Below are 16,707 nucleotides of genomic sequence, written 5' to 3'. Positions count from 1 at the left end.
AAAATTATCAAATTATTGTAAAAACCCATCTGTTCACCAACATCCTTAAAGGGGAAAATACATCATTTTTACTCGGACCAATGTGCTTCACTCAAGTTAAAAACACTCAGATCCAGAGAAATTAATAAGACTAGAGATGAACTTGTCCTAATCAGAGAGATCAAGCAACATTGCCTATATTGGCCAGTGTTTAGAAGAATGAAAGGTGGCCGCACTGAGACTTACAATATTCTGAAGGATCAACGGGATAGATATTAAGAAGTTGTTTCATCCATTTGGAGAATCTACCTACAAGTGCAACTAGTACATTTAAAGATCGGATTAATAAGATTTTTGTATGCAGAAGAGTTTGTGTTGGGAGGTTGTGCTCATTTTGACATGTGGAGCCAAGAAAACAGAGTAAAGTGCACAAGGCTCAGGATTAGCTAGGATGTTGTTGAACATCAGAGAAAATGCACTTGCTTCTATTTTTCATGTTCTGATGACAAGCCACTTCATTTGCACCAGCTTGGAAAATGGAGTTACAATGTTTGCATCCTTTACTCTTGTAAATCTCCAATAATAACTAATGGTATTTTTAAGATCTAGAGTTTATCAACCACTACGAACTATCTGACGTATCAATATGAAAAAGGCAGACCTTCATGATACCACCAAGTACTTAAACAAAAGCAGAATGGAGCAGCTTCATTACAGGCAAGAAGAAACAGAAGGATCAGTGCTCTTAAACATCAGACTATTCAGTATAATTGGATCAAAATTTAGCAAGCATTGACAAAATAATAACAAACTGATCCAAGCAAGAAATCAAGTCAACCACAGACATATCTAGTTCACTACTGCAGTTCAGAGGAGCAAATCTGTCATCTTTACCCAGCTTGTATGCATTTCCAGGTCCACCAAAGTGGTTTTTTGCTTTAAGTGCTCTCTGAATTAACCTAGCAAGTTAAAAGGGCAATTAAGCATGAACAATTAATGCTGGCCTTACCAGAGATACTCTGATCTGAAAAATGAACCAAACAAAACACAAATTTTCAACCAGGAGTTTGAAGCTTTACATGGAGGATAAAGGGCAAACCAACAGCTGTTTCAAGCAAAAAATAATTGTCTGAATTGCATATTCATTGTTCTACTTTTTCTTTAAAAATCATAAGTTTATTTTTCCCAATGTCAATAACAGTCTCCACATTATCCCTTTAGAATATTATTAATGTATATTCTAATCATGGCTAGATTAGTTTTCATTCAGTTTATCTCATGCAACATGATAAGAAAATCAGGTGACAACAAAGGCATCCAAATTTCTAACACCCATAACCACACTAAGGGCATTCAGGTGACAATACTACACTACATTTCTGTATAAAAGAACATCTGATTCAGCTGTAATTTTTCGATGCAACTGAGATAAAGTAAATAATTATTCAATTAACATGTTTATGTAGCACCATTGAAATAGTAAAGCACTTCAGAATACTGACACTAAGGCACATTACCAATAATGGTCTAAAGCATAGTTTCAAGAGCATCTTCTTCAAGTTGATATGGGGGGGCCAGGGGGTGGGGGGTGGTGATATAACAATCTGAAGGTCCACTGATAATGAGCAGCTCCCAACCAATAACAACTCGCTAACTGGTTATTCCCTTATCTGTTTTCTATCCTCAACAAGCTAACATATTATGGCAAAACATGCTTGGTTCACACTTTTCAACTGTTCCTCATAAATGACTTTGAAAAGCACATACACCATATCAACTAGTTCTTCCTGAAACCCTACAAGTTGCAGATTCTTTACAAAATATATTTCTTGATTTCTCTGTTCACAAAATTATGACGACTTGGCTAATATAATTTTCAAAATGCACAGCTCCCAATAACTGACATCAGGCTAACAACTCATAATTCCACAGTAAGCATTTCATCGGTAGACTATTCATTTTACATTAACCAAGATCCATGACTAACAGTGGGTAATTCACCTTGCAATCTTGTTCCTCTCTCTCATTTGATCGACACACTTACATTCCCACAAGAACTTGAAGGGAAGTTCAGGACTTGTGTAGATCAGCAAACAAAAGTTCCTACTACCTTTCACTGTGCCCAATGTTGGACCAATCCTTGTGGGAGATCGGCATTGAAGCCAGCTGTGTGGAGATCACTCAAAGTCATATAAAGCAAAACAAAAAAAACGAATAAAAAAAATCTTCTCTGATCCTATTCCACTAGAAACAGTGCTGAACTGGAATAGGATCAGAGACTACAAACAAGACAAGTTTTTTTCTTTATTTATTTTAGTTTAATATTTGTAATTAGCTCTAGGTATTTTAAAATGTCTTAGATCAACTTTTATATTTTGTTTAAATTAAAATTATTTAGAAAGTTCCAATTACTTGTCTAAATTCTAATAGGTTTTAAATCAACTGAATGTTTGATGGTTGATGAGGACCCTGTGGGCTAAAGGGCTCATTTCTATTGCGGGGGGGGGGGGGGGGGGGGGGGGGGGGGGGGGGGGGGGGGCACCGCACAGTTCCACACCCCATCTGTAAGAGCTAGTCAGCATTATTCAGAAGCAAGCACCTCAGGACCACACCATCTGAGTGTTAGTCACCCACAAGACCCCACCAGTGGTATCAGCCTGCCACGTTCAGCCCAGGTGTTGTCGGGGGGGTCGTGGACTAGTGAATCTGGGTAGCTAGCCAGGTCCAGGAAAATCTGGCCTTATGACCAGTACCAAGCAACTGCCCATTTCATCCTAACCTGAATAACAGCAATGTTTTTGTTGCCACCCGGATCACAACTAGGTCAAAGCAAACCCAGAAATTTTATTTTGAGAGCCGACATTCAGAGTTGTTGAACACGAATCCAAAAACCCGATCAAAACAATTAAAATCTATTGCTCTGTTTCTACTGCGAATTTTAGTCCAGTTTTTTTTTCCTGTCTGTTTTTTTTTTTAAATTTTTTTTCCTTTAGCTTAGTTTGGTTTGATATACTGTTTACAAATTTTCTTATTGTTTTGGGGATTTTTTTTCTTTTTATATTTTATAATAAATCTTTTTCTTTCCTTTCTTTTATATTATATTCATTCACTGAGATCGTTGGATCTGCAGATTTTTTTTATATACTTTGTTTTTTATGATTATCCATGCCATGATTGTTCTTCCGATCTCTTTGTATTACATGTACAAACATTGATGTTATATATTAATCTGTATTAATTTGAAAACTAATAAAAAATTGAAAAAGAAAGAAAACAATTAAAATTAAAGAATGTTACCTTTAAAGGGTCTCTGAACAAATATTTATAGGTATGCAATGCATGTAGTATGATAAAAGCCAGTGTTCTCAGAATTCTACTTATAATAGCTACATGAAAAAGGTTGCTATTTTTTTGTAGTTGTTGGGGTGCTTGCAAGTGAGAAAGCAATGATTTAATCTAAATTTCTCCCTAATAAATACAGAAGATGAGAGAATCATCCCAACTTGGATGAAACAGATCTAAAACATCAGTAGAGTATGCTGAGGGATGTTTTGCTGATAAACCTTTGATCTCCAACATTCAATCAAGAGGGCTGTGCACAACAACCTCAAGTAAATACTGGAAGAGAGAACACAATTCAACACACTAGATGCTGAACCCTCCTTTAGCCAGAAGAAATTAGATGGATATCACTTGAAATGAAAACAAAGCTAGAAAAAGTAAAAAGAGGAAGGGACAATGAATACAAGAACTATAAAACACAGGAAAAGAACTTGAATGAGCTGTAAAAGATCATTTAAAATAGAGAAAAGGAGAATGTTAAATGATAGCAGTATGCACATAATATTAAAGGAGTTATATTAGGACAAAAGAAAAGGCACAAAATATATCTGCAAGACCAGAAGGTGTTACCAGCTAAAAGGGAATAGCAAGTAGAATGGAAAGCATTAAAAAAATTGACAATGGAGGTCAGGATTCTGTCAGGCAAAAGCCACAAGTCTGCAGACCACTTTACTAGCCCATATGTTTAATCATAATCTGATTTTTCACATAAGCATTTTACTTCACTATTTACTTTACTGGTCGTATGGCTATTAAGTATTGCGCTTCCTGTCTATTGTTAGTTATTAATCAGAAATTTCTTCCAGTTATAAGGAAGGGCTTCACACCCAAAACATTGACCTGTGCTTTCCCGATGCACTTCCTAACTTGCCAATTGTTTCAAATGTTTTTCCTGTTTTAGATTACAAACATCTGCATGATTTGATTTGTCTTTTATTCTCTGGGCTTCAGGAAAATTACATTGTCACTGAGGTCACTGAGTCTTACCTCAGTGGCTGGTAAGCTGATGGAGAAGATCCTGAGAGGCAGGATTTATAAACATTTGGAGAGGTATAATATGATTAGGAATAGTCAGCATGGCTTTTGTCAAGGGCAGGTCCTGCCTTACGAGCCTGATTGAATTTTTTGAGGATGTGACTAAACACATTGATGAAGGGAGAGCAGTAGATGTAGTGTATATGGATTTCAGCAAAGTGTTTGATAAGGTACCCCATGCAAGGCTTATTGAGAAAGTAAGGAGGCATGGGATCCAAGGGCGCATTGCAGTGTGGATTCAGAACTGGCTGGCCCACAGAAGGCAAAGAGTGGTTGTTGAAGGGTCATATTCTGTGTGGAGGTCGGTGACCAGTGGTGTACCTCAGGGATCTGTACTGGGACCCCTGCTCTTTGTGATTTTTATAAACGACCTGAATGAGGAAGTGGAGGTAAGTGGGTTAGTAAGTTTGCGGATGACACAAAGGTTGGATGTGTTGTGGATAGTATAGAGGGCTGTCAGAGGTTACAGAGGGACATAGATAGGATGCAAAGTTGGGCTGAGAAGTGGCAGATGCAGTTCAACCCAGATAAGTGTGAAGTGGTTCATTTTGGTAGGTCAAATATGATGGCAGAGTATAGTATTAATGGTAGGACTCTTGGCAGTGTGGAGGATCAGAGGGATCTTAGGGTCCAAGTCCATAGGACGCTCAAAGCAGCTGCACAGGTTGACTCTGTGGTTAAGGCGGCATATGGTGTATTGTCCTTCATCAATCGGGAAGTGAATTTAGGAGCCGAGAGGTATTGTGCAGCTATATAGGACCCTGGTCAGACCCCACTTGGAGTACTGTGCTCAGTTCTGGTCGCCCTCACTACAGGAAGGATGTGGAAGCCATAGAAAGGGTGCAGAAGAGATGATTTACAAGGATGCTGCCTGGAATGCGGAGCATGCCTTATGAAAGCAGGTTGAGGGAACTTGTCCTTTTCTCCTTGAAGTGACGGAAGATGAGGGGGGACCTGATAGAGGTATATAAGATGATGAGAGGCATTGATCAGGTAGATAGTCAGAGGCTTTTCCCCAGGGCTGAAATGGTGGCCACAAGAGGACATAGGTTTAAGGTGCTGGGGAGTAGGTACAGAGGAGATGTCGGGGTAAGTTTTTTTTACTCAGAGAGTGGTGAGTGTGTGGAATGGGCTACCAGCAACGGTGGTGGAAGCGGATATGATAGGGTCTTTTAAGAGACTTTTGGATAGGTACATGGAGCTGAGAAAAAGAGGGCTATGGGTAAGCCTAGTAATTTCTAAGGTAGGGACATGTTTGGCACAGCGTTGTATGCCGAAGGGCCTGAATTGTGCTGTACGTTTTCTATGTTTCTAAAAAATAGATTTTCCTCTTGGCCACAAAAAGCATGCAGTAATTTAACTAAAAGAAAAGCATTGACTAAAATGCACAAACATGCTTCTTATTACATCTACTTCTTATGTAAAGCACAATATTAAAGTTGGAATGGTGTGGGGTGGAATTATTTAAAATCCAATAGATACACAAGCTGCAAATGCCCAAAAGATGTCCCACACCCACCATTTGAAAATAATCCCCATACCTTCCATTGCAAAGCAACCAACGAGCAAACGAATAGTGGGGTGTAATCTTCTGTATGATGCTGGCCATTACCATAGTAACCACCAACTGCACACCTATCACACCCTGGAAGGGAAAAGAGTCAAGGTGAATCACATCTGTTTGAAACTATACAAATAGTATTTCTTTAAAAATTAACAGTATTTCAGCAGTTAAAGGATTTCTAATCTATCCATGTATTGACATGTTTTAAGATGCAACAGGTTACTTTTTGTACAGCATCAAAGGTTGTGACACAACGGCTTTGGGTCCAATAGTTAGTTTGGAGCATTAAAATGGGTGCCAATGTAGCGTTAATCCACGGCAAATATTCTTCTTGGTACTATACAATTTAGAACTATCTTAGTACATCAGTTCAGGTCATCCACTGTCTTTCTCTCTCTCAATAGATGCTGCCTGACCTAAGTATTTGCAGCATTTTGTTTTATTTCAGTATGTCTGGTCTCATTAATATGTGAATGAGACATTAATACCAATGTAGAGATACATTCACACGTTACGAAGCAGAGTCAAATGAGCAGGGATTTGTGCAGAAACGTTGTCAGAATTTCTGGACCAAATTTGTACCACGTATTTAACTTGGTAACAATCATGGATGTCCCATCCTTGTAATCATAAGCCCTCCTCTTAGTATGCACCCGCCATTACATGTCAGAAGATACAAACTTGTATTCCATCCACCGAAAAGCGCACACACACATATTAAAATAACTAAACAGGAGTTACTAAAACATTTTAGTGGACATATAAAAATAAGCTTTGACAAAAAATTTTGGCACAGCTTTGTGGGCTGAAGAGCCTGAATTGTGCTGTAATTGTTCTATGTTCTAAAACAAAAGATTATCATGAGAAGCAAGAACAGTAGAAGAGTTCTCCTTTCGTAATGTAATATTTTTGTACATGGAATCACAGTGAAGTCATACAACTTAGCCTGAACAACCAAAGGTGCTATTTATATTTCCGGCTAAATACACATTGAATCTAAAAAAAGAATGCTCAGCATAAGCTAGATTCTAGATTCAATTACAAAGCAGTGGCACTTGCCACTGACCTTCAAAAAAGCTACCAACAAACATCTAACAACCTCTAAAGTGTGGACTTGCTAATTTGCAGCATCAGCTGCTACCTGATGTCAACTCATGGGATCCCTTTGAGAAATTCTCAAAATAGCCAACCAGGAAATCACATTTTAACAGAAGTATTTACAGAATGTAAATAAAGATTAGTCCAGCTAGAATATAAAATTTGGAATATTTTAAAATCCATTTTGAAATATTTATCACAATAAAATACTATTCACATAAATAAAATTAGTTTTAGGACCAGCGGGTGTGTGCCAAGCATTAATTATGGGCTTAAAAGCTCACACCTAACACAATAAAGCATACATTCTCAGGTATTTGTTTATTATTGTCACTTGTACTGAGATACAGTGAAAAGCTTGTCTTACGAACCGATCGTACAGGTCAATTCATTACACAGTGCAGTTACATTGGGTTAGTACAGAGTGCATTGATGTAGTACAGGTAAAAACAATAACAATAGAGTAAAGTGTCACAGCTACAGAGAAAGTGCAGTGCAATAGGTGCAAGGTCACAACAAGTTAGATCATGAGGTCAGAGCCCATCTCATTGTATAAGGGAACCGTTCAATAGTCTTATCAGTGGGGTAGAAGCTGTCCTTAAGTCTGGTGGTACATGCCCTCAGGCTCCTGTATCTTCTGCCTGATGGAAGAGGAGAGAAGAGTGAATGTCCCGGGTGGGTGGGGTCTTTGATTATGCTGGCCGCTTCGCCAAGACAATGAGAGGTAAAGACAGAGTCCAAGGAGGGGAGGCTGGTGTCCGTGCTGCGCGGGGCTGTGTCCACAACTCTCTGCAGCTTCTTGCGGTCCTGGGCGGAGCAGTTGCTGTACCAAGCCGTGATACATCCAGATAGGATGCTTTCTATGGTGCATCGATAAGTTGGTGAGAGGGTATTAAAAAGCAAGAATTCTTCATAAATATATGAAGATCATACCGATTTATTGAAGGCAGCTGCAAAACATCACCTTGACCAGGAGTAGGGAAACACTAACAGTTATTTTCAGTTTTGTCAATTTGGATTCTATCCAAATACATGCTTCAGAAGTTGGTGTCAACGTAACCACGCAACTACTGAGAACAATGATAGTTTCACTGTCACTGCAACTGCAAAAACCCAACCCCAGGAGTGACCAACCCTCTAGATTATCCAGGATTCTCTTGAAAGTGAAGACAGATTTCTGGGCATTGCTGCAAACAAGCTGGGAGAAGGCCTGCCTGCCAACTACCCCTGATGGATCCAATGAAGCTGCTCCCTAACATCCACAGAATCCTCCCGTCTAATTGTTGAGTACTCGGTGGAAACCATTAAACCACTCTCCCAGAAACCACAGGTAAAAGTAGTACTTTCATTAGCAAGCAGTTAAGAGAGGGATGCAACCTGTGGCTATGACAAACTGCAGCAGCTGTCAAGAAAGAAAACACTCGGAACAGATTTAGAAAGTGCTGTCACTTCATAATATGTTCAAGAAAATTAAGTACATGTGGTCCAGACAATAGGAGAACGGTCAAGGTGACATTTTGTAGCCTTCTTCATTAAATTGATACAATCTTCATAAATTTATGAATAATTCTTGCTTTTAGCACACCCTCTGGTGCTAAAACTAAATTATGTGAATAGTATTTTATTGTGACAAACATTTCAAGATTGATTTTAAAATATTCCAAATTTCATATTCTATCTGGACTAACCTTAAAAAGAAACTCCACTGCCAAACACATGGCTTGAAATTCTTGATGAATGATAGCAAAAACTCAGGATTAGTTGCTCTTGCAAGGGAATCAAAGAATTATATCTAGTATCTTATGGAACAGACACCGCAAGAACTCAACAGTAGAAACATAGAAAAACCTACAGCACAATTCAAGCCCTTCGGCCCGTAAAGCCGTGCCGAACATGTCCCTACCCTCGAAATTACTAGGCTTACCCATAGCCCTCTATTTTTCTCAGCTCCATGTACCTATCCAACAGTCTCTTAAAAGACCCTATTGTATCAGCCTCCACCACCATTGCCGGCAGCCTATTCCACACACTCACTACTCCAAGTAAAAAACTTACCCCTGACATCTCCTCTATATCTACTCCCCAGCACCTTAAACCTATGTCCTCTTGTGGCGCTCCAATGAGAAAAGGCCGAGTTCCCTCAACCTGCTTTCATAAGGGATACTCCGCATTCCAGGCAGCATCCTAGTAAATCTCCTCTGCACCCTCTCTACGACTTCCACATCCTTCCTGTAGTGAGGCGACCAGAACTGAGCACAGTACTCCAAGTGGGGTCTGACTAGGGTCCTATATGGCTGCAACAGTACCTCCTGGCTCCTGAATTCAATTCCACAATTGATGAAGGACAATACACCATATGCCTTCTTAACCACAGAGTCAACCTGCGCAGCCGCTTTGAACGTCCTATGGACTCAGACCCCAAGATCCCTCTGATCCTCCACACTGCCAAGAGTCCTACCATTAATACTATATTAATATAATGAACCACTTCACACTTATAGATGACAATTTTAAAGTTACCCTGATTATGTCTTCAACATTTAAAAAGTTTTAAACATATCTAAAATTCTTACTTTTTTTATTAGAAAAAAAGAGAGAATAACAGGAGTTGTGAAAATTGGCCATCCAGACCAAGGAGACATCAGTATTTACCTTGTGAGTTAAATAGTTCTAATCCTTTTGTCTTCATTATCTAATCTTATCCTATATGTTTCTACATTGATGACAAAGTCAGGATTGAACCCTGGCTCTCTACCAGCTATGCCACTGCTTTACCATGCTCCCCATAAGTGTTTGCAGCATCTTCTATTTTGCCGATTTCTGGCGTCGAAAGTTATTTTTTGATATCCAAAACCGTGCACTCTGCTATATCCAAACTTTCAATTGCCCCAACACTCCTCTTTTTGCCACCTCAGCGTACAAGAGTAAGAGCTGCAGCAACTATCCTTTCACATCACCTTTCCCATGTCCAGGACCTGAACGCTCCTGCCAGGTGAACCCACTATTAACTGGTAGTACTTTCAACTGTTTTTTTGCTGTGACCTTCTCTGCACAAAGGAGACAACGTAGATAAGGTGATTGATGGAAGGTGTTCAACAAAACAACGTGCAATCTTCTGGTCACTTGCCATTTTAATTCTCTGCCCAATTTGCACCGACTCTCTCTGGAACGCACTGCCTGAGAGAGAGGCTCAAGCTGGGTCACCGACAGCATTTAAGAAGCGTCTAGATGAGCACTTGAATTGCCTGAGCATAGGAGGCCATGAAGCAAGTGCTGGGAGATGGGATTAATACAAAAGGGTGCCCACTGGTCAGCATTAACAAGTTGGACCAAATGACCTGTTTCCCACGCTGTGCTATATGGCCTCCTGCTCTGTTCCGATTAAGTTCAATGCAATCTGGAGGAATACCACTTCGTTTGTGATTAGGGTCTTCACAGTCCCCCAAACAACATCAATTCAAACAATTTGATGATCACAACCACATGTCCTTTTTTTTTTTTGCTTTCCAGGTAGAAAGAGCAGGTAATAATCCAGCTGTTTCCATTTACTGTCCTCTAGAGTCCACGTTTTTGTTTCTTTACTTATCCCTTTACTAATCCACTTCTACCTTGCACTGTTCCCTCTTATCACACAAGCATTCCCGTCTCCACACTATAATGGATTTTCCCTTCCTCGTTTTCTCCCCTCTCGCTTGCCTCTGTATTTGTTAATAAAAACTATGTCACTAACACTTTCCAATGTTGGTGAAAGCTCACCTAGTCTCTCTCTCTCTCTCCACAAGTTCTGCCTCCTATGCTGAGCATTACCAGTGTTCCCTTTTTATTAAATTTCAGAAGTATTCTACTGATTGAGCATTAAGGGGCATCCAAAGAAATAAAGAAAACCCTTTGTAAAGTATATTTTTAAACCTGGAGAATAAAGGAAAAAAAAATCAGTAAAACATTGATTCAGATGAAGGAAGCAAAAGGGTGAATTTTGATTCTAAGAACTCAGCAACGCCTATGACATACAAGCTTCAGGACACTGAATGACCCTCAAGGAAAACTACTTCATAAATGGCATCTTCTACAGATGCACGGGGAAACAGATGGACAAGGTGATGATTTGGGGGTCAGCAGAGTTTTGGATGAGATCAGGTCTGCATTACATATTGCAGCTATCATTTTGGACGGCAGAGAAAATACCGATCCGAAATTAAGTGCAGTCTAAAAGTAGAGAGCATAAATTTAAAGTAAGAGGAGAAAGATTTAAAGGAGACCTGAGGGGCCAGATCTTTCCATACAGAGGGTGGTGGGTTTATGAAATGAGCTGACAGAGGTGGTGGTACAGGCAGGAACAATTACAAGGTTTAAAACACATGGATAGGAAAGGCTCAGAGGGATATTGGCCAAACGCAGCTAAGTGTGACCGGCACAGATAGGCAACTAGGTCAGTATGGACACGTTGGGCCAAAGAGCCCAGCTCCGTGCAGTATAACTCTATGACTATTTCATTGCACTTGTGCATCCATGTACTTGTGCATATGACAATGAACTCGACTTTGACAATTCATTGCATCACTTATGCTAAGTCACCTTGTAATTACCTGACTGTTTTCCATTTTATATAAAAGAATGACTTATTTCTCACATTGAGGATGTTCATTCTCACACTTTCACTACCATTTCTCTCCTCCTGGATTTGCAGGAGTGTTGGCAAACAAAATTGATATGGAACCAGATAAGATGTTGGAATGTGTAATCAAAGCCTGGTCAAAGGATAAGATTTCATGGAGCAACTTAGAAAGAGGCAGATAGAGGGCACGTAGTGACTTTGATTACTATGCTGACGACACAAATGTAGGTAGGAAAGAAAGTTGTGAAGGCTACAAATGAATCTCGGTAGGTTAAGTGATTGGGAAGCTAGCAAATGGAGGTCAATGCAGAGAGGTTGTGGACACAGCTCAGCACATCACAGAAACCAGACTCCCCTCCACGGACCCTATCTACATTTCTCGCTACTTCAGTAAAGCAGCCAGATAATGAAAGACCCCACCTACCCTGGACATTCTCTCTTCTCCCCCGTCCCATCAGGCAGAAGATACAAAAGCCCGAAAGCATGTACCACCAGGCTCAAAGACAACTTCTATCCTCCTGTTATAAGACTACTGACCAGTTCCCTATATGATAAGATGGACTCTTGACCTCACAATCTACCTTGTTATGACCTTGCACCTTATTGTCTGCCTGCACTTTCTCTGTAACTGTAACTTTATTCTGCACTCTTATTGTTTTACCTTGTACCACATCAATGCACTGTGTAATGAATTGATCTGTATGAACAGTACGTAAGACAAGTTTTTCCACTACCTTGTTTTGGATTGAGACCTTTCATCAGGACTGGAAAGGATGAATCACCAGATTGATTCCTGGGTTTGGGGATGTGTTAGGAGGTGAAATTAAGCAGTTTTTGTTATTGCTTTATTATTGCCATGGTATCGAGGTACAGTGGAAAAACTTGTCTTGCATACTGTTCGTACAGATCAATTCATTACACAGTGCATTGAGGTAGTACAGGGTAAAAAGAATAACAGAATGCAGAGTAAAGTGTCACAGCTACAGGGAAATGCATTGCAGGTAGACAATAAGGTGCAAGGTCAAACAAGGTAGATTGTGAGGTTAAGAGTCCATCTCATCGTATAAGAGAACCATTCAATAGTCTTTTCCTTCAATAGTTTGGGCTTTTGCTCCCTGGAGTTTTGAAAAATAGAGAGGTGATCTCTTTAAATGTTCCAAATCCCGGCTTCTGCCCCCTTCCTTTCCAGCCCTGATGAAGGCTCTCAGCCTGAAACGTCGACTGTTTAAGTCCCTCCACAAGTGCTACCCGACCCTCCGAGTCCCCTCCAGCACTGTGTATGTCTGCGTGTAGCTCCAAGGTTTTCCACCATGCCTCGGACAACATCAAACCAGTTTACGGGGGGAAGGGAGGAGGAGGAGGAGGAGGGGGGGAAGGGAGGAGGGGGAGGAGGAGGGGGGGAAGGGAGGAGGGGGAGGAGGGGGGGGAAGGGAGGAGGGGGAGGAGGAGGGGGGTGAAGGGAGGAGGGGTGAGGAGGAGGGGGGGAAGGGAGGAGGGGGAGGAGGAGGGGGGAAGGGAGGAGGGGGAGGAGGAGGGGGGGAAGGGAGGAGGGGAGGAGGAGGGGGGGAAGGGAGGAGGGGGAGGAGGAGGGGGGAAGGGAGGAGGGGGAGGAGGAGGGGGGGGAAGGGAGGAGGGGGAGGAGGGGGGGAAGGGAGGAGGGGGAGGAGGGGGGGAAGGGAGGAGGGGGAGGAAGGAGGGGGGGAAGGTGAGGAGGGGGGGAAGGGAGGAGGGGGAGGAGGGGGGGAAGGGAGGAGGGGAGGAGGGGGGGAAGGGTAGAGGGGGAAGGAGGGGGGGAAGGGAGGAGGGGGAGGAGGGGGGAAGGGAGGAGGGGGAGGAGGGGGGAAGGGAGGAGGGGGAGGAGGGGGGGAAGGGAGGAGGGGGAGGAGGGGGGGAAGGGAGGAGGGGGAGGAGGGGGGGAAGGGAGGAGGGGAGGAGGGGGGGGAAGGGAGGAGGGGGAGGAGGGGGGGAAGGGAGGAGGGGGAGGAGGGGGGGAAGGGAGGAGGGGAGGAGGGGGGGAAGGGAGGAGGGGAGGAGGGGGGGAAGGGAGGAGGGGGAGGAGGGGGGAAGGGAGGAGGGGGAGGAGGGTGGGGAAGGGAGGAGGGGGAGGAGGGGGGGAAGGGAGGAGGGGGAGGAGGGGGGAAGGGAGGAGGGGGCGGAGGGGGGGAAGGGAGGAGGGGGACGGAGGGGGGGAAGGGAGGAGGGGAGGAGGGGGGGAAGGAGGAGGGGGAGGAGGGGGGGAAGGAGGAGGGGGAGGAGGGGGGGAAGGGAGGAGGGGGAGGAGGGGGGGAAGGGAGGAGGGGGAGGAGGGGGGGAAGGGAGGAGGGGAGGAGGGGGGGGGGGAAGGGAGGAGGGGAGGGAGGGGGGAAGGGAGGAGGGGGAGGAGGGGGGGAAGGGAGGAGGGGGAGGAGGGGGGGAAGGGAGGAGGGGGAGGAGGGGGGGAAGGGAGGAGGGGGAGGAGGGGGGGAAGGAGGAGTGGGAGGAGAGGGGGGGAAGGGAGGAGGGGGAGGAGGGGGGGAAGGGAGGAGGGGGAGGAGGGGGGAAGGGAGGAGGGGGAGGAGGGGGGGAAGGGAGGAGGGGGAGGAGGGGGGGAAGGGAGGAGGGGGAGGAGGGGGGGAAGGGAGGAGGGGGAGGAGGGGGGGGAAGGGAGGAGGGGGAGGAGGGGGGAAGGGAGGAGGGGGAGGAGGGGGGGAAGGGAGGAGGGGGAGGAGGGGGGGAGGGGAGGAGGGGGAGGAGGGGGGAGGGGAGGAGGGGGAGGAGGGGGGGGAGGGGAGGAGGGGGGGAGGGGGGGAGGGGAGGAGGGGGGGAGGGGGGGAGGGGGAGGAGGGGGGAAGGGGGGAGGGGGAGGAGGGGGGGAAGGGGGGAGGGGGAGGCGGGGGGGAAGGGGGGAGGGGGAGGAGGGGGGGAAGGGGGGAGGGGGAGGAGGGGGGGAAGGGGGGAGGGGGAGGAGGGGGGGAAGGGGGAGGGGGAGGAGGGGGGGAAGGGGGGGGAGGGGGAGGAGGGGGGGAAGGGGGAGGGGGAAGGAGGGGGGAAGGGGGGAGGGGGAGGAGGGGGGGAAGGGGGGAGGGGGAGGAGGGGGGGAAGGGGGGAGGGGGAGGAGGGGGGGAAGGGTGGAGGGGGAGGAGGGGGGAAGGGGGAGGGGAGGTGAGGGGGGAAGGGGGGGCAGGGGAGGAGGGGGGGAAGGGGGGAGGGGGAGGAGGGGGGGAAGGGGGGAGGGGGAGGAGGGGGGGAAGGGGGGAGGGGGAGGAGGGGGGGAAGGGGGGAGGGGGAGGAGGGGGGGAAGGGGGAGGGGGAGGAGGGGGGGAAGGGGGGAGGGGGAGGAGGGGGGGAAGGGGGGAGGGGGAGGAGGGGGGGAAGGGGGGAGGGGGAGGAGGGGGGAAGGGGGGAGGGGGAGGGGGGGGGAAGGGGGGAGGGGGAGGAGGGGGGGAAGGGGGGAGGGGGAGGAGGGGGGGAAGGGGGGAGGGGAGGAGGGGGGGAAGGGGGGAGGGGGAGGAGGGGGGGAAGGGGGGAGGGGGAGGAGGGGGGGAAGGGGGGAGGGGGAGGAGGGGGGGAAGGGGGGAGGGGGAGGAGGGGGGGAAGGGAGGAGGGGGAGGAGGGGGGGAAGGGAGGAGGGGGAGGAGGGGGGGAAGGGAGGAGGGGGAGGAGGGGGGAAGGGAGGAGGGGGAGGAGGGGGGGAAGGGAGGAGGGGGGAAGGGAGGAGGGGGAGGAGGGGGGGAAGGAGGGAGGGGGAGGAGGGGGGGAAGGGAGGAGGGGGAGGAGGGGGGGGGGGGAAGGGAGGAGGGGGAGGAGGGGGGGAAGGGAGGAGGGGGAGGAGGGGGGGAAGGGAGGAGGGGGAGGAGGGGGGGAAGGGAGGAGGGGGAGGAGGGGGGGGAAGGGAGGAGGGGGAGGAGGGGGGGGAAGGGAGGAGGGGGAGGAGGGGGGGGAAGGGAGGAGGGGGAGGAGGGGGGGGAAGGGAGGAGGGGGAGGAGGGGGGGAAGGGAGGAGGGGGAGGAGGGGGGGGAAGGGAGGAGGGGGAGGAGGGGGGGGAAGGGAGGAGGAGGAGGGGGGGGAAGGGAGGAGGAGGAGGAGGGGGGAAGGGAGGAGGAGGAGGAGGGGGGAAGGGAGGAGGAGGAGGAGGGGGGAAGGGGGAGGAGGAGGAGGGGGGGGAAGGGAGGAGGAGGAGGAGGGGGGGGAAGGGAGGAGGAGGAGGAGGGGGGGAAGGGAGGAGGAGGAGGAGGGGGGGAAGGGAGGAGGAGGAGGAGGGGGGGAAGGGAGGAGGAGGAGGAGGGGGGGAAGGGAGGAGGAGGAGGAGGGGGGGGAAGGGAGGAGGAGGAGGAGGGGGGGGAAGGGAGGAGGAGGAGGAGGAGGGGGGGGAAGGGAGGAGGAGGAGGAGGGGGGGGAAGGGAGGAGGAGGAGGAGGGGGGGGAAGGAGGAGGAGGAGGAGGGGGGGGAAGGGAGGAGGAGGAGGAGGGGGGGGAAGGGAGGAGGAGGGGGGACCCTCCCACTCCCTCCGTCTGCCGCCCCCGCCCCAGCTCCAGACCCGGTCCGGTCCGGTCACCCCCCCCCCCCCCCCCGGGGCCTCCCCAACACCCGCCCCACTCACCATGGCGTCGGCTCACTCCCTCCCGGGCCGCTCGGCGAAGAGACGAGGACGCGGCCCGGCCGCGCTGCCACCATCAGCGCCCCCGGTGCGGGAGGCGACGTCCCCGGCCGCGCCGCGCTGCCCTCCCGCCGCCCGCCGCCCGGCCGGTTTGAATCAACGGCCTGGCGCCATGGCTCACCCTCCACTGCCGCCGAAGGTCACGGAGGACCCGCGCCGCGCTGGCCCCGCTCCTGCCTCCCAGAACCCAGACACGTCCCAGCCGCTTGACACATGGCGGCTCTGTAACCCGGCGGCTCCTGAACCTCTTCAAAAATATATATTTAATTATCGCTGTCAGAGACCCAGCGCCCGCTCATCCCGTGAAGAGCGGCGCCGAGGCGACCGCGGAGACCGGCAGAGATGTCGCTTTATTTCAATTTGATTGGTCGGTGGTAGGCGGCCGCGACGGAAAGTTTGAAAGGCCCCCGAACGCCAGTCTCTCCTGCTTAAAGGGGC

General features: G+C 47.8%; 1 protein-coding gene across 1 annotated transcript in view; it reads right to left on the bottom strand.

Annotated features, from left to right (window-relative positions):
- tmem161b (transmembrane protein 161B) overlaps positions 1-16,401 on the bottom strand; it is a 57,353-nt gene extending 40,952 nt beyond the window's left edge. The window contains 2 exon segments of the mRNA XM_052020265.1: positions 5,898-6,001; positions 16,213-16,401. Coding sequence (XP_051876225.1) covers positions 5,898-6,001; positions 16,213-16,215 — 107 coding nt within the window. The 5' untranslated portion in view covers positions 16,216-16,401.
- Positions 16,402-16,707: the final 306 nt, after the last annotated feature.

Source organism: Pristis pectinata, chromosome 7 (assembly GCF_009764475.1).
Source record: "Pristis pectinata isolate sPriPec2 chromosome 7, sPriPec2.1.pri, whole genome shotgun sequence".
In the NCBI taxonomy this organism is placed as follows: Eukaryota; Metazoa; Chordata; class Chondrichthyes; order Rhinopristiformes; family Pristidae; genus Pristis; species Pristis pectinata.
The sequence above is the reverse complement of the archived record's forward strand: the minus strand, read 5'-3'. Positions and strand labels throughout refer to the sequence as shown.